Source organism: Canis lupus, chromosome 25 (genome assembly GCF_003254725.2).
Source record: "Canis lupus dingo isolate Sandy chromosome 25, ASM325472v2, whole genome shotgun sequence".
Classification (NCBI taxonomy): Eukaryota; Metazoa; Chordata; class Mammalia; order Carnivora; family Canidae; genus Canis; species Canis lupus.
In genome coordinates, this window is record NC_064267.1 from 5,015,285 (window position 1) to 5,039,902 (window position 24,618).

A 24,618-nucleotide genomic window follows, 5' to 3' on the forward strand; every position below is an offset into this window, starting at 1 on the left:
GGGTCTCCGCGGCGGCACCGGGCGCGTCTCGCCCGCACGAGGGTTTTCTTTCCAAAGGGCGAGGCGGTCGATCTGAAGCGCCACTTTAAGGGCTCATCAATCTTAATCTAGGTCGCTCAAGTAATTATGCCCGAATCTCTTGTACGATTACAAGTGGATTTGGGTTTCTATTCCCCAGGCCCTCCTTTGTGTTTATTGGAGGGTCTGTGCGCGCCGCGCGGCGCCTCCCTCCCGCCCCCGCCCGCCCCCCGCCCGCCTCCGGCCGCGGCCTGGGCCTGGGCCTGGGCCTCCGCGCCCTCCTCCGAGGCCCCCGGCGCTCGGCCGGTTCGAGCCGCTCCCTTAACCCTTCCGCCGCCGGGACGCTCCCCCGGACGCCGCTTCTGTTTCCCTCCTGGAGACCTCGGGGTTTGCTCTCGGCCGGGGCAAGGGAGGAGGAAGGCGCCGGGTCCGACCCCGAGAACGGCGTCGTCGGGCCTCGCTGAAGCCTCAGAGGGCGTCGTTCCGCCCACGGGCGGCCGCTGGTTTCTGGTCTAGTAGAAGCTTCTGGCATCGGGAGACGAAGAATGGTCAAGAACACTGAAGATGGCGAACTACTCCTCTCTCTTCAAGAGTGATTCAACACATCCAATTAAATTGGGGGCGAAATGGGCAAAAAACCCCACGAAACACATGACCGAAACCATACACACTGCTTTACTGAAATGCACGAACGCATTAAGTGCACACGCATCGCCTCCACCTAATTCTCTGCGTTTTGAAAGGAGACTGCGCTTCCCTCTGCGTGTACTCCCACCTTACTCTACTGAATTGAGATTTCCTGGGGGTTTTAAGAGGGCTTCGAACTGGTCCTCCTTTAAGAAAGTCGGGCCATGCAATGTTCAGCCTTCATCGTGAGTCATTTTTACCCCTGTCCTTTGGAAATCTCCAATTACAACTTCCAATTCCATAGCATGTTTAAGGAGCACCGAGTCTTTTTGTTGTGGCCTTCAGGGAGGAAACCAGCCGCAGAGAGAAGACGGAGTTAATCCACTACAGCAATAGAGAGAGGGGATTATGTTTTAATCCCCTTTGGGGGAGCCTCTGGATTTTAGGGATCTAATATTAAAATGTTTACATAAGGCACCGTCACAAACCAGCAGATCTCCCATGGAAGGTCTTGTTAATTGAAAGCCTGGGATCCCTTTCCCAATAAAAATAGCTGAAAAAGGGCAGAGTCATCTCTGAGGCTTGAGAGACAGCGATCTAGCAGATTCGCTTCTAGAAGATAACTGGGTACAAATTTAACCTCCCAATTCTGCTTGATGTAGTGAGTTCCCGACTGAACGTAGGTATATCTATTTCAACCACTACCCGAGCAAGGTAGTGAATAAAAGGATACATTATAATAATGTTCTCAGCACAGACTGAAGTAAAGTGATGGCTACTGAAGGCCACTTAAATAAATGGATGGGACAAAACCTCCTTCCCTGTGTTGATGCAGACAATAGTCTTTAACATTCCACGGTGCAAAGTGGTAATTAAAGGAACAATAAGCTTTATTTACTCCTAGAATTGGCAACATAATGTTTCAGAAATATTGATCCCTTACTATTTTTGAAAGGACAGGGATATTACTTGACATTAATTTAAATGCTAATTTAAAATCTGAACTAGAACAAAGATCACCCAAGCATAAGGGAAAGAATCTTCAAGTGAATGAACTCTTTAGGGTACCAGCATCTTTAATCAGTTGAGATGGTAAACCTAGAGTCGAAAACACATATGTTATATATTTGAAAAAGGGAACTATTCATCAGATATATTTTAAAAGTAGAATGTTAAAAAATACTTGTGGGTTTGGATGATTCTACTGAAAACAAAATTCCAAGTCTGGAAGTCTTACTAATATATCAACTTTTTAATAGAGCTTTACAGTTTACAAGGTTCTTTAACAACATTTTTACCTAACTACTAGTTCAATATTCACAGTTTTGGGGGGTAAGGATACTCTCCTGTCAAAGACCACCAGAAACACATCTGTAGCTGAAGAAGCTGGGTTTACTGCTCATTGCAATGACAGAGACACCGGCAACCTAGTAAGAGTGTCAAGAAGGACTTCTGTAGGATCTGGGCTTTGGCTAAGTGATTCTGGGAAGGGTTCAAGGCATACGACTTTGCTCTGGATTGGGCTCTGTCAGGAAGCAGGGATAATTCTGTGATTATGGGTCTTAATAAATCTTATTTAGAGGGAAGGAGGACCAGATCTAGGCTAAAGCTGTAATTAGCATAGAAGCAGTAGTCCCTCATGGGGGGAAAGAGGGGATGTTTGGTATTTAGGTGGTATGCAGGACGACCTTGCTTTTGTTTATGCTTCCACTAAATTATGAAGCTGTTTTTTTGCCTCACATCATCCTGAGACCCTGCTTGATTCTGGTATTCTGTGAGGTTCTTTATGACCAAGGGAACACCAGGGCCTAGCTGTGAACTTCAGGCTAGCTCCTGACAATACAGAGCTTCCTTTTAAGGGTCAGGCAAGTTTCCAGAGGTCAAGGACTGCTTTTCTTTTTCTCACATACAGAAATTAGTCATTTTTGGGGGGGTGTCAATAGATTCTAGGTATTAACAGGAGATTATAGCAATTAAATTTTCAAATAAGGCTAAGATTCTGAGTTTCAATATAAAGTTCAACAAAGAAAATACATGGAGAAAGAGTTGAAGTTTAATTAAAATTGGCATTATATAATTATTTGATGAATTTCAGTTGGCCAAACTTGTATGTGGTGTACATGTACAATGTATTATAGAATTACTTAAATGCTTTCTAAGCTTAGTTTAGTAGGAATAAGAGTTTTATTAACTATACAGATTTTCTTCAACCTCAATTACTTTGAAACCACATGTTCAATTTGCTTTAGGAACACTTTAATGTGATAAAAGACAATTATTTGGGGATAAGAAACACTGATTACTTTTTATAAAATTATTCAACTTAAAATCCTGACATTGTTTCAAAGAAATAGAACTAATCTGAAATTCTTTGTATTTAGTCCAAAAGGATATCATTCCAAAAAAATTTTTAAACAAAAACATAAAAAAGAAATCATTCTTAAAATTATTTCTATACTCTGATACAATTTGTAGGAAAATGACTCATAGCACGAGTGACTGAACATATGTAAAATATTTGCCTGCATTGGATGGATGTCTATTATTTTTAAGTATGGCAATATCAATTTAAAGAAAACATTTTGGGGGGCCTGGGTGGCTCAGTCCACTAAGCATCTGTCTTTGGCTCAGGTCATGATCCCAGGGTCCTGGGATGGAGCCCCACTGAGCAGGGAACATGCTTCTCCCTCTCCCTCTGATCCTTCCCTTGCCTGTGCTCTTGCTCTTGCTCCTGCTCTCTCGCAAATAAATAAATAAATAAATAAATAAATAAATAAATAAATAGTTAAAAAATAAACATTTGTCCCATAGAATTAAAAGAATAACATGCTTTAATTTCAAAACAACTTAAACTAATGAAGAATATAAGAAAGTTGAAACCTGTTTTGAAATCTTAGGGAAACTTTTGGCATGAAAAAAATGGAGGTGTTTGTGTGTTTGCCTGGGGGAGAGGGAATTGGTGGAAATGCTGCAGAAGATCTGAGATTTCTATTATCCAGAATAGTTCCCTGGGTTTCAGGCATTTGAAATGCCCCAAGAAAAAAGAAAGTATAGTAACAAAATCTCTAGACAATGACTCTTTCATGTACAGAAAATATTGATAGTGGTCCAAATATACCACCAAAATAATAATCCTTTGAAGTTTTCAAAAACTTGAATGAAAGTAGTTTATGCTTGAGTTTATGCTGTTTATGCTTGAGTCAAAAAATACAACATGAACCACTAACAGAATACGTATCTCAAGAATTATGAATTTAACTTCCAGCATTATTCCCTCACTCCCTAACACACAATCTGTTACAAACCCAAATTTTATACAAAGCTCATGATCTATCTTTAGACTGAGATGGACAATAACCACTCATCCCCATAGTGCACTGATTTCCTTAGATTATTACTGTACAAAATGAGACATATGTTTAAGAACCACATCAGTGTTTTCAGAGCTGAGTAAATCTACTTCTGGTAAAACTCAACAGAGTCTGAAACAGAAACAGAAGGAATAGAGCCTTCTCTACACAAGCACAAATGAAGACTGAATTTTAACAAAATATTTGTTCATCATGGCAGAACACTTATTTTTGCACTACTATTATCTAACATCTCATCTTATTTAATGTGTTTATAATAAATAAGTTTTAAAAGTACAAGAGATAATCTGATAGGCTCTAGTTTTAACCTGCCACTTGAGTTTTCCAATTTACTGTAGAGCAGATAATCCTATGTTAAAAATAAATCAACAAAAACTAGTGTATTTTCCACGAAGACAATGATTTCACAGGAAAAAAAGCATATACAGCATATATGGTCTAAGTAAAATAAAACAGGTTTTTTAGCACAAAAATATACTTAAAAAGTGATAGTTTTAATGTCCATTATGATAATTTGTTCTGCCTTTTGATTCAATAGGTGATCCAGATGAGATTTGTGTTTCTACTTATATCACATTTAGTTCAACATATGGAATACATTTTTCACTTTCTGGAAGGGTAGTGACTCTTTTATGGCACTAGGATATCATTTAATGATTGAGAAGAGTAAATTCCTGCTAGACTAGATGAGTGAATAAATCAGAGGAGATGATTTAAATCTATGGGACTAGGAGAACCAAGTCTTTGTATCCCTTGGCTGGAGTAAATGCTTTGTCTTTCTTATTCCTATAGTTTCCTGGGTGCATCTTTACTGTAGCCTTATAATTTATTAAATATATGTGTATAGAAGTCTGTTTCTACCATTTGGCATAGCTACTTACAGAAAAGGGCATTATCTTCTTATCTAACACAGTATCTGTCACATACTATGCAATCTGTCTTTTCTTTTTTTTTTTTTTAAGATTTTATTTATTTATTCATGAGACACAGGCAGAGGGAGAAGCAGGCTCCATGCAGGGAGCCTGATGTGGGATTCGATCCCGGGACTCCAGGATCACACCATGGGCCAAAGGCAGGCGCCAAACCACTGAGCCACACAGGAAGCCCCTGCAATCTGTCTTTATGGGATTGCATAGAGAAAAAGATATACACCATTGTCCCATTTGCATGTCATAATATAAAGGCCACTTACATGAAGAGATCACACCCTTTACATTTTTCTGGAATTGATTTCAAATTGTTCTTTAAAAACATGAAAGACAGTGCATTTTGGAGAAAATATAAATAAAAATGCTGAAAACCAACACGAGTTATAATGTAATTGGTCATTCTAGCTAGGTCACATGCATACTATTATTTTTTAAATGGCATAATTTTATAACTGCCATATTTTTCCTACCAATTTGTTCCCTCTTTGTAAATTAAATGCTTAGAGCACTATATTTAACTCAGGATTCATTCATTCATTCATTCATTCATTCATGTAGTCAACAAAAAATATTCACTGTTTTTGGTTTGGTACTAAGAGCATATAGTAAAGTATGAGACATGAATTTTACTCAAGAGCTTATAGGACATAGTAAAGATAAGAAACATATAGGAATGGAGAGGACATAAGGGAGGAAAGGTAGCTAAGGATTATTAAAGCACTTTATATGAATTGATCTCATTTATTCCTCATAACAACAAACCTACGAGAGAGATACTGCTATTTGGGTCCATTTTACAGATGGGAAATGCGACTAAGTGCTGAAGTAATTTAGGGAAGGTCATACAACTAGTAAACGGTAGAGACAAGATTCAGATGTGATTATCTGACTTCAAAGTCAGGGCATTTAACTTATGTACACTGCCTCCCAACAAGAGAGGGGCAGAAAAATATTCATCGACATTCACTGAACTGTGATGATTCCCATCCAGTCTTTCTTGGGAGTAGGTGTAGTTGGGACAGGATGACAGCAGCAACATTTGAAGTGAGCCATAGTGGATGGGTAGTATGTGTACAGGTGGATATGCAAGGGAAGAGCACTGTGAGCAGGGCAGTTGAGTCTGCACAAACACACAGATGCAGCACGTGAACAGGAGTAAGTAGGACCGGCCAGTGATTAAGATGTGTAAAGCAGGGGCCTGTGTGAGATGAACTGAAAACACCCAGCTGCCAATGTGAGCTGTTTCAGGAATGTTTAAGGAATCAAATATTAAAGCTCAGTTATTACAGTGTGTGGGGCAGCGGTGTTTATCCCTTCTGGTGGTCACACATCTTGCTGAGAAGACAGTTAAATATATAGCTCCTTCCTAGAAAATTCACATATCAACATCTGTGCATCTGGACTGTATAATAAATGAAGGATTCGTATTTTGGAGAAAAATGAAAATTTGTCATTTATCTTGATGCTCTCCTCTATCTAAAGACCTTTCCTTTTTTTTTTTTTTTAATTTATTTATTCAGAGAGAGAGAGAGACTGAGAGGCAGAGACTCAGGCAGAGGGAGAAGCGGGCTCCATGCAGGGAGCCTGACGCGGGATTCGATCCTGGGTCTTCAGGATCAGATCCCGGGCTGCAGGCGGCGCTAAACTGCTGCACCACCGGGGGTGCCCTAAAGACCTTTCCATCTCTGCACTAGTCACTACCTCTTTTTCTCCAATTTCAGAAAATCCATCTTTCATTCTGTTCAAACCAGTTAATCACTCTACCTGGGATTTGGTCCTACCCATCTTGCTGCCTCCTTTAGCTACTGTCTTCTCTTTGTCCTTTTCCTTCCTTCGTTGAGCTTCTAGGTATCAGTTTCTACCTCTTCCTCACTCCTATTCACTCCTTTTGGCCTCAGTCTCATCCTCTACTTAGGCCAAAGTGGTAGGGGAATATATATGAATTAATATGTTAAAAGCTTGGAAAACTCTATCCATCAATTAAAAAAAAAAACAAACCTGTGTAACATTTATATTTAAACCCAAAATTTTCCAAACACACTTAGTTATACTTTTTCTCCTTTGTTAACATATTTCAAAACACCTGTGTTCCTAGAAATATCACTTTGAAAAATGTTGAACGAGTGTTCCTTGACTTCTAGAGCACACTACTCTCTATTGTTCTCTTCCTGCTTGACTTCCTTCTTGGTATCCCTGATGGGCTCTGACTTTGGACTGTTGTTCTTCTTAGATAGTCTCACTTTTTCTTGGGTGATTTCAGTGTTTCTTTTTTTTTTTTTTTAAAGATTTTATTTATTTATTCATGAGAGACACAGAGATAGAGAGAGAGAGAGAGAGAGGGAGAAAGAGAGGCAGAGACAAAGGCAGAGGGAGAAGCAGGCTCCATGCAGGGAGCCTGACATGGGACTCGATCCCGGGTCTCCAGGATCAGGCCCTGGGCTGAAGGCGGCACTAAACCGCTGAGCCACCCCAGCTGCCTGATTTCAGTGGTTTTAATTGTAAACTCCATGTCCCACTTGGCTCTCAAATTCCAAACCTTTATATATTTGACCAAGCTGAACCAATCATCTCCTCTCCCCTGAAACCCAGTGGTCTTCACATTCTTGATCAAACACATTTGATAGTTCCTATATCATTCCTACTCCCAAGACAGGTTTCCCTTATTCTTACTCCTCACAACCAGTCCATTATCACAGTCCCTGACATATTAGTGTTTTTGGTTTGTTTGCTTTTGTTGTTTTTTTTTTTTTTTTTGAAGCTGTCCCCTTTGCTTTGTTGCCACCACCAATTTAAATTTAGTTCAGTCTCTCATCACCTCTAGTTCAGACAACAACCTTTTACCTCACGTTTGGGCATCCTAAAACATTGAGCTACACAGTCGTCTGAGTGATTTTTGAAAAAATATATAAATTGGATTTTATCATTGCCATGCTTAAAGTCCTTCATTGCCTCATTATAGCCTTTAGGATAAAAATCCAGGTTTCTTATGGCAAATAAAGCTCCCCCAGCAAGCTTGTTAGTCTCAACTTCAGAGACTCCTTGCCTCATACTTTTACCTAAATAACTTAGAACTACTGTTTCACAGGGAAGGTGATATTTTGGCATATGATGTTTTCCATAGTCAGCAACAACTCTTTATATTTCCTAAATCCTTTACTTATGTTTCTGGACTCAAGATAGGAAACACCTATCCTAGGAAGGCTTTCCAGAATAAACATGGTGGTCAAGGGTCCTGTTTTGTGTTATTGTGGTTTCCTTTGTATATCTAGGTTGCTGTTGTTTTTCATTGCCTGTTTTTCCTCTAGACTATAACCTCCTTGGAAGCAGAAACTTTAATCATATGTGTTTTTTTACTCCAAGCACCACCATAATGTCATGCATATAGTAAATATTCAATATCTACACTTGTTTTGCTTGGATAACCACATCCAACCTCCACCAAGTAGGAATCTGGCATCGGAAAATAAGGACCTGGCAGGTCCTTCCAGCTCTTAATTTTTACTGTGTGCAATGAATTTTGACATTTTGTATTTGAACTTATTTTTTTTTATTTAACTTAACAAAAATATGCTGGTAATGATACACATAGCTGATTTGCTTACCCACCAATGGGTTGCAACTTGGAATTAAAAACCAAGCAAACAAACAAAATAAAAAAAAAAAAAAAAAAAAAAAACAACAAGCAAACACTGATATGGTAGAATGAACAAGGGCTTTAACAGAATCAGAAAAGTGGTTGCTTGTGATGTGATCATTAGTAAATACCATAATGTCTAAACTCTAATCTCCATACCTTAAAATGAACTACAATATCTAATTCAGTTTTAAAATTATCACCTGTAGTATTGTTTTCTTTCGACAAATGTAAATTATGTCTCTCTGCTTCATTTGCCCAACCACACCTACCTCTTTACTACCTATCAAACTCATTTTGCTCTCCCCCTGAAAACTGGTTGGTACATTGAGATTCCTCTTCCTAGATTAATCCTAGATGGAAGATTTTTTTCTGTGATATCTGGTTCTTAACTTTCCTATTTTATATACAAATTGAAGGAATAATACTACAACTATATTTAGCATTAATAACATAAAATGAAAAAAAATCCAACAGAATTTTGGATTAAAAAAGCATGAAAAACTGCAATCAGTCATCATCCCCCCCCCCCGCCTTTTTTTAAGGATTTTATTTTTAAGTAATCTCTACGCCCAATGTGGGGCTCAAACTCACAGCCCGGAGATCAAGAGTCCCATGCTCTACTGACTGCACTAGCCAGGTGTCCTGTAATTGGTCATATTCTGATCAACTAAACTGCCTACACATTCTATCTGGAAAAGGACACTTAACAATATTTAGATGAGCAACTCAGTCTACTTTCCCTTCTTTTTTGCTGATTAAAAAGTTCTTATATTTATTGGGCTGATGATTTGAACTGATGAAGTAGATTCTACTGTGATAACCACTTATAGGTTGATGGCCATGTAAATGCATGTTCTTAGTGCTGACTGCTTAAGGACCTGTAGGCTATCACTCTGACTCTGTAGCACCAAGCTACAGAAATAAAATAATCAAATAAATAAAATATTTGCACTATGAGAAGATTTGTCCTTTTGTATAGTATGTCTCTAAATGTAGTGATAAAATCAGTTTATGTATAATGTTTGAATTAGTTCCAAAGTCTTCTAGAGAGAGTATCAGAGGTCTCACAGGTATGGCAGTGTGAGATGATGAATACTCAACTCTTCCTCTTCTCTAAGTTGCCAACATCCACAGTTTGACGATAAGAAAAGTTTTGTTATCATCCATTTCTTTGCCTTCAAGTGTGACAAACAAGATGACCCATATATTTCCAGTAGATGATTAATATGCTCATTCACATACTTTTTTATAAAAGCATAGGAAAGTTTAGTCCTGCATATAGGAGAGATCTGGTGTACTGATAAGTTAGCTCTGTTCTTGATCTCTCCTGCTTTTCAGGTTGGAAATAAGTATAACTATAAGTCTTAGAGGAATTACTTTATGGGAAATCCTCTGTACAGAGAAACAAGTAAAAAATAAAAATTAGTCTCGACTAGAACACTGTATTAGGAAGAATAGACATTGTTGTGGTTCATGAAACACTTGCAGCATAACAAAGGATGGCTTCTTAAGGAAAGATGTAAGAATGTTATATATGATCTGAAGCATGGCTGATGGTCTACTAAATAATAGTTGCATTTGTCTTTTTATTATATTTTAAATTTACATAGTTTGGTTAGCAGGAATGTGTTATGATTAAGAGTACCTTAAAAGTGTTCCTATAGACTACAGGGTTGAAAGAAACATACATTTTTGGAACTGATGAAATAATGGATTATAGCAAAATGTTATAGGCTCTAAAATGGTCTTGTGCACATTGTAAAAATAATGAGGACAGAGTAAAAAGGCTAGTGAAGGTAAAGCTTTTATTTTTATAGCTCTTTAACTGAATCAAAAAATTAAGTCAGAAATTTAAATATTTTAGCTTTTGTAGGCAATGAGCATGTTGTTAATGTTGTCTTCAAGAGCTCTGTGAATTCTCTGTTTGAAGCTGAATGTGAACCCTTTGGGTATACTATTTATGACTGGCAAAGCAACTTCCTAATTCAAAGAGAGAGAAAAAAGACTTATAAAGACTCATAAGGCTTTTTCAACATCAAATAGCTTTTACTAAACAATATTTTGATGAGTTAAGTGTGAGTGAGTCAGGGACATATGGATTAAATTTCCCTTGAAATACACATGGGCTTAAAAATTAAGGGGAAAATACTGAGCAAAATGTATTTTAGAGAATCCAGAATGTTTAAAAGACATTTTCCCCCTAAATACAAATGTCAGATTGATTCAATTCCTAGTTACATTCTGTAACTAAAACTACATAAAATAAATATGGAGAAATCTTGTAAAAACTACTAGTTTTATTAGGGAAAGACTGTTCATTAACCATATGCAAACTGTATTGCACAGAGTAGTTAGGCTTCTGCAGATATGATCTGAGTATGAGTTTATCTGTATCTATATAACATTGAACTTGTTCCTTCTACAGCACTTGTTCTCTTATTCCATTGAACAATTATAATAAAATTTTTCTGTTTAGTTTAGAATTTTTTTAAATAATATTTTTCTCTGAAAAACTTTCAGCTTTTAGAATTTTGTTTCTGTATTTTTATTAGAATTTTCTAGAATCTTGAGTTCTTCCTTCTTAAATGCTATATATTTTGTTTTATCCTCAATTTTTAGGTAACATTCAACTTATATATAAACAACTTTGCCTCTGTTACCTGGACATTCCAAGTTAGAATATCTGAAGGCCTACAGTATCTATCTGATGATCTTAATTGTCAACTTTCATTTATTAAGCTAGACCTATTTTAGGTTGTAACTTCCTGGTTACCAAAGTTACTGAGAGATAGTGGTGGCAGGGCTAATTATCCTGATGATTTTTTTTTTCTGTCAGTTTCTGAGTCCCAGGGTTCTGCATCCTAAGAGATGTTAGTGAGTAAGCAAATCAGCGTGTGAATGCAGTAAAACAGAGACTTAGGGAGGTAGGAATGGTTAACCTTAAAACAAATGCTAAGCAAGTTTCCAGTCCCCAATTATTTGATACTATTTTTACTTTGAATCAGTAGAATAAAGATAACACAAAACAGACAAAAAATTTGACTAGTGAACAACATGAAAAGCAGTCTGAAAAGATATAGCCCTCTTACATCAGTGAGAGTATACCTGAGAACTCCTTAGGGCATTAAAGGTGTGCCCTGCAGGGAACCTGTCACACAGGAGAATTTCCTTCTGATTACATCCTGTTTCTCTTAGATGTCCTCCTTATTTCTATATTTTTTCATTCTTAAATTCACATAATGCATTTTTTCTGAGTTGCAGATTTTTGATTTTGTGGGTGGTATAGTGTGTGTGTGTAAAGGATTACAAATCTAGCACTTTGAAAAAGCCACATAAAAATATCCAACTCATATTCCAACACTTTTTTCCCATGTCGCTAGTTTTCTATACTAGTTACTCTTTTTAAATATGCAAAATAATATTATGATCCATTGGTTATACAGTATCTCCTTCATGTGATAGAGAAAACATTTTTTGTTTAAGAGTCACGGTGGTATCTTGACTTTAAACATGGGAACCTTAGGAGATATTTAGTTAAAATGATACAATTAGCAGCAGCTGGGGTAGAAGTAAGATTAGTTCTTACCTTGAAAAGTCAAGTGACGAGTTGAGTAATTTGAATAATTCAACTGGTATGAGCATATGATTTAATAATTCAAGCACCCACATACTTAATTTTAATAGCTTAAAATTTTTTGCTTCTTGGTTTTGTATAAAGGAACTAGATAATAATCTCAGCTTTCTAGCTTATTTCATCCTACACTAACTCTTTCAATGGGAACCTTTTAAGGACAGGTAATTGTATTAGAAGATTTCTTCATGGTTCAAAGGTACATGGGATATGGTCACTATACTTAAGGAGTTTAGAGTCTAAGAGGAAGGAGAAAACATACAGAAAGGCATCTTATATAAGCGTCTTAAGAATGATATAATCAAAATTTTAGTGTGGCTATAATAAAAAAGACAGATAATAACCAGCATTAAGGATGTGGAGAAGTCTGATTCTTGCACACTGCTGATGGGAATGTAAAATGATACAATCACTTTGGAAAACAGTCTAAGGAAGCCCAGGTGGCTCAGCAGTTTAGCTCTGTCTCCAGCCCAGGGCGTGATCCTGGAGACCTGGGATCGAGTCCCACATCGGGCTCCCTGCATGGAGCCTGTTTCTCCCTCTGCCTGTGTCTCTGCCTCTCTCTTTCTTTCTCTATCTCTGTGTCTCTCATGAGTAAATTAATAAAATCTTAAAAAAACAAACAAACAGGGGGGATCCCTGGGTGGCACAGCGGTTTAGCGCCTGCCTTTGGCCCCCAGGGCACGATCCTGGAGTCCCGGGATCGAGTCCCACGTCGGGCTCCCGGCATGGAGCCTTTTTCTCCCTCCTCCTGTGTCTCTGCCTCTCTCTCTCTCTCTCTCTCTCTCTCTGATAAATAAATAAATAAATCTTAAAAAAAAAAGTCTAGCAGCTCCTCAAAAAGCAAAAAATAGTTATTTGACCCAGCAATTTCATGCCTAGGTTTCTCAAGAGAAACGAAAACACAAATGTTGACATAAAATGTTGTACATGGCTGTTCATAGCAGCATTAAGCACAGCAGCCGGTGATCCCTGGGTGGCTCAGTGGTTTGGCACCTGCCTTTGGCTCAGGGCGTGATCCTGGAGTCTCAGGATCAGGTCCCGCATGGGGCTCCCTGCATGGAGCCTGCTTCTCCCTCTGCCTGTGTCTCTGCCTCTGTCTCTCTCTCTCTCTGTGTCTCATGAATAAATAAAAAATCTTAAAAAAAAAAAGATTACAGCAGCCAAAGGTATAAACATGCCAAATGTCCATCGATTAATGGATAAACAAAATATGATATATCTATATAATGGAATATTATTCACAATAAAAAGGACATGCATGCTAGAACATGGATGAGACTTGAAAACATTATGTGAAGTAAAAGAAGCTAGTCACAAAAGACCACATATTATACAATTATATTTATATGAAATGTCCCAAAGAGTCAAATCTCCAGAGGCAGAAAGGAGATTTGTGGCCCACCAGGGCTGTGGAGTGGCCATGGGAGAATTCGGTAGAATAGCCAAAGAATATGGAGGTTTCTTTTTTGGTGTGATGAAATGTTCTAAGATTGTGATGATGGTTGCATAACTGTGAATATACTAAGAAACATTAAATTGTGCCCTTTAAATGGGTCTGGTGTATGGTATATGAATTATGTCTCAATAAAATTATTACCACAAAAAAGTTATGGGGTGACAAAAGTGGCTAGTGAATACTTCATAAAGTGTTTAATATAGTTATAAAAAATGGGTAGAGATTTTGACAGGTGATAAGGGAAGATGCAGAATAGAGATGTGCGAAGGATATTTCAGGCAAAGAAAGAAGTTTGGATATTGGTGTAGGCCTGTGGAAAATCTTACAAAGTGGATGGATGGATTACTGGTAATAACAGTTTACATATATAAACAAAAAAATTTGTCTTTAATAATTTTCAGAATTGGTAAGCCATAAAGGACCCATAAGTATGATGATGAATTCAGAATTCCCTAAGTTGACAAAATTTGTAATATTTGGAAATAGCAATATAGAAGTCTGTACAATTCTATACCTACTACAGAAAATATTTCTACTGTCACTTGGTGTATGTGACAGAACTATCACTCTAAAAAAAATGAGGTGCATTTTATCAGTGGGACACAATTCTATCAGTTGAATTAAATCATTCACTTGTCAATTCATATAAATTTGAGTTAATCTTAAATTTTAGTTAATGATTATTTCATGAAATAATCTGCCAAGCTGAGTTTCAAATTAAAATATATACTGGGATTTTAGATTAAAATCAGTTGAATTATACTAATTAATTTCAATGCTTCAAGTAACAACATAATTAGTAAATTGAAATTTTTTAGTTATGTATGGGATCTTAGGTGCTAATTCACTTTGGTGAATCACTACAAACTAAAAAAGCAATTAAAATAAATTAAGTTAGGTGGTATTAATATAATAACTAATTCATTCACATTCTTCTATATTATATTAGCCATTTGCTACAATGCATAATAAATAGAGTAATTAATAATCACATACATTTAACTTGCCTTTTGAGATGAACAGCTTGGGAAGAAAAAGAACTAAAAGTGAAACAGAAAATTGTATGACATTTAAAGCTGTAGAACTTTGTGGACCATTTTCTCTTTATTAAAACTAAAAAACTCAAAGACAGACAATGGGAAAAAACACAAGAGTCAATATTTAAATAAAGTGGTGCTAAAAACCCCCCTCTATCAGATTTTTTTTAACTTACCAGAATGACTTCAGAGAACAGATTTATAAAACTGAAATTAATTATTGTGCATATTCACAGACTTCTAGATATAGTATAATGGAACCAGTGTAAAAATTGACGTATAAGGTCTTGTTTTTACATTATTGTAGAAGAGTCTTTAAGTATATACACATGCATTTTTATTTTTTATTATTTTTATATTTATTTATATTTATGTATTTATTTATTTATTTATTTATTCATTAAAAAAATTATTCATGAGAGACACAGACACACAGAGAGGCAGAGACACAGGCAGAGGGAGAAGCAGGCTCCATTCAGGGAACCCAGCGTGGGACTCGATCCTGGGTCTCCAGGATTACACCCTGGGCTGAAGGTGGCGCTAAACCACTGAGCCACCGGGGCTGCCCTATACACATGCATTTTTAAATATACTATTTGTACATTTTAATTCAAACCATAAACTATGTATTTTAAAGGAAATACATTATTTTATTTACTTCTTAACCTTACACAAGCTACTTAATCTCTCTTGGTCTCTGTAGCCTCATTTGTAGAATTAGGGTAATAATGGTATCTAGTTTATAGAGTTACTGTGAATATTAAATAGGTTACTGCATATAAAGCTCTTTGAACACTTCCTGGTTCTTAGTAAGACATGCTAGTTATAGTTACTCTTCTGACTCTTTTTTTGTTTTTATAAACAGAAATTGATCCTAGCTTTTAAATCTCCAAATATCTTAACTAAATTAATAGTTCCCTTAGTTTTCTATTCTTATTAGCATCTTTTTTTTCCCCTGGTATTTAACTTGACTATTAAGAAATATTGCATAATGACAAATTACAATGCATGGTCTCCTCATCTGTGTGTCAGCAAAACAGAGCTTTGTAAGAAGAGGAAAATGAATTATGCTAATCAGCAGATTTAGGTTTACCATTATTATTACAAAAATAGTGTCCTCATTCCCAGAATATCTAAAATCTACGAATTCTAATTATTTTTATATTTTTGAAGGTATATTTCTTACACTACTAATATGTAAGCTATATCACTAAGTCATGAAAAGATAAACCTGTAATTTTCATCTCAGAGGTAGAAAGTGGGCATTTGTTATTTTACATAATATTTCCAGACACCAAGCATTAGATTATATTCATTTTGTGCACAGATTTTAGGATCTCCTGGATTTTATTTTATTTTTTTCTCCTGGATTTTAATGTGGACTTAGCTCTCCTATGATAATAGTGAGGTGTTCCTTAGGATAGTACTATTTGGTTATTTAGAACAATAAATTACATATAAGAAAGTCATTATCATTTAACAAATTTTAATTTCTGAGACAAAGACAATGAAAACAGTTACATATTTTCGTAGTCAGAAATTTCATTAACAGCTGATTTTTAAAAAATCTAAGAATACTTGTTTATAATTAACTTCTAAAAATGATTTTTATGTGACATTGTCACTGTCACACCAGTCTAGTTAATAGGCCTCAGCATTTACAAAATAAATATATATCTATATATCATATATATCATGCAGACTATTTGTTACCCTTACTTCTCCTTTCACAAAACATCCATCCTTTCCTTCTTTTCTACCGAATTCAAAGCTCAGAGTCACATTTGTGGACTGCTGTTTTAAAGAGGAACATTATAGACTAGATAGGGGATCAATATTTTAGGACAGTTTGTAAGATTTATCAGACACAAGGATAATGCAAAAAGAGTATTCATTAAAACCAGGTGGAAATGGATAGTAGTGAATCTGCTCAAAGAAAAATCTGTTTAAAAGACAAGTTAGGGGGCACCTGGGTGGTTCGGTAGTAGGTTGAGTGCCTTCAGCTCAAGTCATGATCCCAGAGTCCTGGGATTGAGCTCTATGTCAGGCTCCTTGCTCAGTGAGGAGCCTGATTTTCCCTCTCCTTTTCCTTGTTCTTGCTCTTGCTCACTCCCTCTCTCAAATAAATAAATAAAAATTTTAAAAATTCTTTTAAAAAAGAGAAATTAGAGAAGTCTTGACAGAATGAATTGGTCAAGAGCCACACAATTAAATTTTTAAACAATTTATTGCAAACATACTTTCATTGTTCTTTAGATATTTTAACTTAATGTTATTTTGGGAATTTTCCTTATAAGTATAAATAATATTAATAATTACTCTAGCTACCATTAAAAGAAAGAAACATAAAGAAGTTATGAGTCTTTACTGGATTTTGCCTCTGATAGTATGGGGCAGATCTTATTATAATAAACTTTATGGTACCAGCCAAATTTGTATCAACTAATTAATTACCTTTATAACAGGAACTAAGGACCAGAGTCTAAACTAAATTGTATAATTACTGAGCATATTTACTAGCACATTATTTATGTGGATGGGGAAAGACAATGTATTATCTGAAAAGGTCATGAGTCATGTTTATAAATTTTCTTTAGTTCTTTAAAATCAAGAATAAAACTAAGAAAAGAGAAAACAAATCTGTGGGCAAAATGAAACCACAGACTTCATTTGCTTAAATTTCCAAATGGCCTCAGAGAAAATCTCAGAACTTTTAAAACAAAGCACAAAAACAAGAAACCAAAACTTCAACATTTGCTTAGGAATTCAAGGCAAACATTTGTTCATAGACTTAGGATTAGTTTTAAACAGGACAAATAATTTTCATGATACAGAAATGTTAGTGACATAGTTATATCCAGGAACTGGCATTAGAGTGACCTTATTAAACATTTTCTAGATGAGAGAGAATAAGGTGCTATCTCTAGTTTACAATTAATAAGAACATCTCTTCGATAAAATAGAGAATCTCTAACTGGCAGAAACATCGTTGGAGGTTTTCACAAAGCATGCCAGATAATTTTGAGCACATTTCTGGAAACAAGAGTGCTATTTTGTAAACCGAATGATGAGTATAATTCCACTTTTCTATTGCCATCTGCCACCCGAACACTGTACGGGCTGAAAATACATAATTGAGGTAAAACCCAGCCACTTTTCGAGATCTGAAGCAGGAGTTTTTAACTTGAGATCTAGTATATGATTCTATGGACTGTTTCCAGGGGTCAGGGAACGCTCTGAAGTTGTGTACAAAATTATATGTACACCTTCATGAAGCAATCGGTTTTCATCAGGTTCTCAAGGATGGTTTAAAACCCAAACAAGGTTATGGCCAACACATATATCCATATTCACATATCCCACATGGTTGTTGCAGATTCTGCTCTCAATTGACCTTAGACCAGCACCAGGACAAGGTGAAAACAAGAATGTCTGCTAATGGTGGAGACCAGCAGTGTGGGTATACAGAAAAGCACCAGGGACATTCTGAAGAGTGGCAGTAGCAGGGAAGACATGGCAATTCGAGTGTCAGCTGACTGACGTGGCCATTCTTCATAGTTGTTAGCAGGCTAGAGTCACAGGTAAGTCATTAAATCTATCATTCTGTCTCCCCTTCCAATTATTTAGGCAGTTAGATGGGACAACTTATGCTATGTACTATTTCTCCTGTATGAAAAAGTTGCTCCTCATTACAAAGAAAGTAGATGCAGCGATTCATTTATTATTAGTAAAACACACATTTGTTTGGTAGGTACTTTCCTCTCTCTAATGCTAGAAGTGAGATGAAGTAAATTATTAATGTTCACATGATTCAGCATCGTTCCAACCACTGGCACCAACTCATTTGCCAAGAGATCGATCTTAAATTGGGGAACTTTGTGTGTAATTATTACTTACAACAAACAGAAGAAAGATACTTAAACATTTACCTGCAAGATTGTCGATTTCTTTCTCCTGCAGGAGACTTACTGCATCATCATCTCCTTCCAGCATAAGTTCTGTCTCTGCATTTTGATTCACTATTGCTTGACTTCTGAAGGTTTTCTTGGACTTTACCACATCTTCTTCAGTGCCTAATCACATTGGAAATATAAGAATTTAGGTTATTATGATTGTTTGGCTTTCAGTATTAAAAATAACCTATTACTTTCTGATAATTACATAACGCATTTACATAGGACTTTACAATTACCTTCTTTTACCTTCTTTATCTTGTTCAGTGTTTAAAATAACTGAGAAAGGCGCGGTGGTGGTGGTAATCAATAACTGACCCTTATTTACAGAGGAGGAAACAGGCTGAGAAAGCTCATTCCACACTGAGTGACCAAGAGTTGGCTGATGATTGAGAAAATCTTGATTCTATAAATCCATGTCTGGGGGCTCTAAGATGACCACTTTTCTATAAAAAATCTGCATCTCATCACAAACTTGGTTTTCTGATACATAAAAGCACACAATTTTGCTCAACTATACTTTTGTGTGAATTAGATAATCAATTAGTCAGATCATTTTTGAAGATAGGTTAAGTATGAAGAAAACAAGAACATGCCCATATCTGAAAAGTGAAGTGGTTGTCACTGGGAGGCTACAACTGGGTGGAGTTAGGCATGATGCAGACCTAAAATGTGCTGGACAAGAGCTAATTCCTTAACAGTCAGTGAAATCAATAATGTTTTTCTAAACTGATAGCCTTATTTTGTTATATAAAATAGCAGAGAGGGATCCCTGGGTGGCTCAGCGGTTTAGTGCCTGCCTTTGGCCCAGGGCATGATCCTGGAGACCCAGATCAAGTCCCACGTCAGGCTCCCTACATGGAGCCTGCTTCTCCCTCTGCCTGTGTCTCTGCCTCTCTCTCTCTGTGTCTCTCATGAATAAATAAATAAAATCTAAAAAAAAAAATAAAATAGCAGAGAAGGCCAAAAGTACAAAAAACAAAGTCAGTCAGAAAAATTAAAATATAGCCAAGGCTGACCTAGCATTAACATGTCAATCGAGTAAAGGTTAGAAATTAAAATGCATTTGAATCCCTCATGCATTTGACTCAACAGATATAATTAATATTTATATTTCAATATTATATTTCAGTATTTTAATAATAGCCACTTTAGCCACTTGTTTTGGCAGGTGATGATGTCTCTAAAATTATCTGAAGAGTAAGTAAACTTATGTATATATAAGTTATATATATATAATTATAAATATTATATAAATTATATGTATAAATATGATATATATAAATTATATATAGAAATATATATGGCTTAAAAATATCCTTATTTCCTATCACTTGAAGTTGGAATTCAAACTGGAAGAAAATGTAATTTACTGTGTTTTAGCTGTACTGGTAGTATATAGGTTTCAAGGAAGCACATTTCCTGGGAAAATGCCTACACATTTCATTAGGTGTGGTGGATATATTCCTGAAAATGGGAGCCTAATAAATCACTTCTGGACGGTGGTGTTGTATCATAGATCTAGGGACTGTTAAGGTGTTTGTGTACATATGCAATCACTCTCCAAATCTTGTCATGCCTTTTGCCAAAATTCCCTCCAGTTAACAATTAACAATACTTTTGGTGCATTCTCTCGGGCTCAGTGTAGGACTTCTGACAGTCCATTATTGTCTGTGATATCTACCCAACCATTTTCTTGGAAGTACATCTAGCTGCCCTAAAGCTTACATTATAAAACTATTAGCCTCTTTCATTGCAACTTGCACACTTCTTTTGTCAGGATTTCAGAGCCAATTCTGTTTGCTAGAACATTAATAAGTTGGCTCATAAGTAGCACATACATGAGTAAAACACATGTGAGGAACACCATCATGTCACAAAAGCCCTATAGAACGATACTGTCAGTGAGGTATAGTCTATCAACCTAACTCTTACTGGATAATAGCATTTGGAAAGCATGGTCAAAATATAGCTTAACAACATAAAGTAATAATTGTTAAATATATATTTTGATAAATACTACAGAAACAAACAGTATTATTACAATTCAATGCTACATGGGATGTCAGGGGCATTAAATGGCTTATGTATATTTTTCTTTCACTGGCCCACAGATGATTCTTTCTTCTGGAATAAAAGATTGAGGACTCATTACTGAATGCTCCAGAACTTCATTTTAATTTTATTTGGTTTCTTGATGATACAAAGCCAGGAAAACAGAACTCTTCTAGGGGTAGCTATCTTTGTAATTTGTTTGCCTCTTGGGTAGTAACTTAATTTGAGACACTCAGAGCTTACATTATCTGAGAACAAAAAAGGCAAGTCCAATCATTAATAGCTGAGAAGCCTCTCTTGAGGTCTTTATAGCCATATTTCTATTAGACATATGCAGCTTGGTATTCCTAATTACACTTCCCTTACTGAATGAATCATCTACTGCTTCTCCACCTCCCCCAATTTTGATGAACCCACTTATCTAAGCTACAAACCTAGGGGTCATCCCGGAAGGTGACCACCATGGCCCTGGCTCAGGCCACTACTCTTTTGGTCTAGAGGTTTTCAGGAGCTCCATTATTCAGAGAATCCCCCATATTTTTGTCAGAGTGATTATTACAAAGCAAAAATAAGTGGAAGATATTTTCCTCCTGTATAATATTTCCTCCCAATCAAGAACACTTAGTGCAAGGCTTATATGATGGGAGTCCAATCTAAATTCCTTAGCGTGGCTGGTCAAGACCTTTTATCCTCTCATGATCAGTTTTGTGTCTTTTCTTGCTCCCCTGTTAGCAATGCTACACTATTTATAGCTTCCAAAATATGTCCTTAGACCTTTTTACCTGGACTAATAGTATTTCTTCTGTATGGTATGTTCCTTCCTTCCTCCTTTTTGGGGCTTGTCCTATCTGATCTTTAGGTGCCTTTCCAAGCCAACTGCTCTGCACTTTCACAGTTTACACAGAACTCTACCCTGCTGTACAGGTGTCATCTGTTATGTGTTTGTCTTCTCCACTGGGCTACAGCTTCATTTCTGCAGCCTCAGTGTGGGGCACTCAGGGGATGAGTAACAAAGATTTGCTGAATGGAGTTCAAGTCTACCCACCCTGTGTTCTCTGATTTCTTAGGGTAAGTTTGTGTGCTCCTTCCCTGGTTCTTGCACCACACCTTATAAATCCTATTACTGGAGCTATAGGTATTGTAACTGGTTGTTTGCTTGTTGTCTCCACACAGCCTGAAAGCTCCCTGATTATTGCCAGCCTAGCCTGCTTCTGTCTTCGTATTCTCAGTTCTTAGCACATTGCCTGTCACAGAGCAAGCCCTCACATATGCTGAATAAATGAATAAACTGAGACAAGAAAGTTACCTCTGGGTATTTCTTAATCTGAAGAGGCTAAGCTTTCTCAGAGTCTTGGTGATTTGCCTCCAGTGTGGGGACAAACTAGAGAATTTATGTATTTACACGAAAGGGAGCTTGGTTCTTTATAGGAAATAATCAATAAAACTCTTTAAGTAGAGTCAGCCTGATAAAACAAATTTTTCCTTGTGCACAACCATCCCTGTTTAATCTGCTTTGTCATTATGAAAAAAGCTTTACATTAGTCTTACATTGTTAAAATTGAAATCTACAAATAAACGTAGTCAAAGGAAGGTGAGCTCTGAAATGTATATTAAGCTTTCAGTTTCATTCTCTCTAGTTTTAAAACAATAAAACAATTATGTCTTTAAAAGGCATATGGTAAACTGATCCATACCAACATACTGAACTTACCATCCCTGTTGTAGTGTTATAATTGGAGCTCAGTAAAATTCCTGATTTTATGGAACTGCATGAAACATTTATCTAAATTAAAGTGTACAAGATCCAAAGGTGCTTTTCAATTGCAATATCTTTTATGAATTAGAGTTTCATTCATCAAAATTACAAGCAAAAAGAGGTAAGGTCTCAAAGGGCTGTCTCATTACAAGGCTTATAAACACTGTCCTTAGAAAGAATTGGTTTAACACCCAACAAATCAAAATCTGATTGGGAAGAGAATTTATTTGAGATCATCTATCTTCAGAAGACATGTTGGACTGAGTGCACTTCTTGGCCTCTTTAGCCATTCATCAAGAAATTAACAAGCGAATACTACAAACCACCAGAACTCTCTAAATTTGAGAATATGAATTATGTGTAAAATTGGATAGGCATATATAGGTATATATACTTATTTTCTCAGAAAACATCAAAATGCCATAAATTGGAAAGGTTCAGGAGTAATAAAATGCCACCAAGTTATAGATTAATCCAAATCCAAAATTATTTTTATGTTATTTTCCACATCATGTCACAAATAACAACTACAAGCATTCTATACCCATTAGATTTCTTAGTAAATATATATGCTTATAGCTCTGTATATGAAAATGTTTTATCTAATACAAAATAATGTTACACAAACCTAAATAAAGTTCTTCTTTCATTAAATTTATCTTAATAAACAGGAACCATGTAAAACAAAGTATATTTTAAAACTGCAGTAACAAGAGAATTAAAACGTATTATCTTTTAAATAAGTCAAAATATAGAAATGACAAATTGGAGACATTAAGTTATCTTTTTTTAGACATTAATTTATCTTAATAATATTCAAATAATGTATGTCTATCTGGAAAGTTGGGACCATCAAGGCAAAGAAATTATTTTATGTGTCCTTTTTTTTTTAAACTGATAATTATAAACAGTTAATATAAAGAAAAAGACTACATAGTAGTTTGAGGAATTATTCTATACATACTCTTTATAGCTCTACAACATTTATACCAATAAAGATAAAATGTAGTTTACAGCAATAGGGAAGCTGTAGATTATATGTGTGGCTAATGTACACAGAGAAAAGATATAAATCTGTAACAAGCCAATTTTAGCAGAGAATCATCTTCATTTGCTTCAATGTGGATGGAACTGGAGGTTATTATGTTGAGTGAAGTAAGTCAATCGGAGAAGGACAAACATTATATGGTCTCATTCATTTGGGGAATATAAAAAATAGTGAAAGGGAATAAAGGGGAAAGGAGAGAAAATGAGTGGGAAATATTAGTAAGGGTGACAGAACTTGAGACACTCCTAACTCTGGGAGACAAACAAGGGGTAGTGGAAGGGGAGGTGGGCGGGGAGTGGGGGTGATTGGGTGACGGGCACTGAGGGGGGCGGGCACTTGACAGGATGAGCACTGGGTGATATGCTATATGTTGGCAAATCGGACTCCAATAAAAACTCATACCAAAAAAAATCATCTTCTTACCAGTTTTATACTATTGCTATTTATTTTGCACTAAGTATGGAAATATGGATTTAATTTATTAAAAATTATATGTGTATGGGGACAACTGGGTGGCTTAGTGGATGAGTGTCTGTCTTTGGCTCAAGGTCTGATCCTAGGATCTGGGATCGAGTTCCGCATTGGGCTCCCTGCGAGGAGCCTGCTTCTCCCTCTGCCTGTGTCTCTGCCTCTCTCTCTCTCTCTCTCTCTCCCTGTGTCTCTCATGAATAAATAAATCTTTAAAAAAAATGATATATGTGTGTATGTGTCTATCTATCTAATCCGAACCTATTATGTAAGAATACATTTTCAACATTATTTGATCTGTACAACTAAATACATGGTCTATGATTCATGATTTGGCCGCTACTTCTTTAACCTCACTATTTTACCAACTTGGTATCTTCATATCTTATATTCCCCAAGAGCTGGATGCTTCTGTTCCCAAACAAGCAAAACTTTTTCAAGCTTTGAAATCTGACATATGTAATTTCTTTTACCTGGAATTCTTTTACTTGCCTTGTTCTTCAAGGCTCAGTGTAGTTGATCATTCCCTATTCTGTATAAACTCTTTACCTTACAAATAAATCACAATTTATTATCCTGATTTTTTGATATTTTTTCTGGAGTCTTTTATTTAGGTATTATCTTATCAG

At 36.1% G+C, this 24,618-nt stretch overlaps 1 protein-coding gene and 1 long non-coding RNA gene across 12 annotated transcripts in view; one reads left to right on the forward strand and one right to left on the reverse strand.

Moving 5' to 3' along the window:
• NBEA (neurobeachin) overlaps positions 1-24,618 on the reverse strand; it is a 674,158-nt gene that overhangs the window by 204,142 nt on the left and 445,398 nt on the right. For 7 of the 11 annotated variants that reach the window (XM_049101416.1, XM_049101413.1, XM_049101412.1 and 4 more), the window contains 2 exons: positions 18,639-18,782; positions 14,680-14,712 (listed from right to left, as the gene is read on the reverse strand). In XM_049101416.1, coding sequence (XP_048957373.1) covers positions 14,680-14,712; positions 18,639-18,782 — 177 coding nt within the window. The remainder of the gene's footprint in view (positions 1-14,679; positions 14,713-18,638; positions 18,783-24,618) is intronic. The other 4 variants (XM_025462518.3, XM_035721141.2, XM_049101417.1 and 1 more) reach the window with 1 other exon arrangement.
• LOC125753673 (uncharacterized) lies at positions 271-18,371 on the forward strand. The gene is made up of 2 exons (XR_007406037.1): positions 271-2,075; positions 18,086-18,371. It is a non-coding gene; the product is annotated as an uncharacterized LOC125753673 (long non-coding RNA).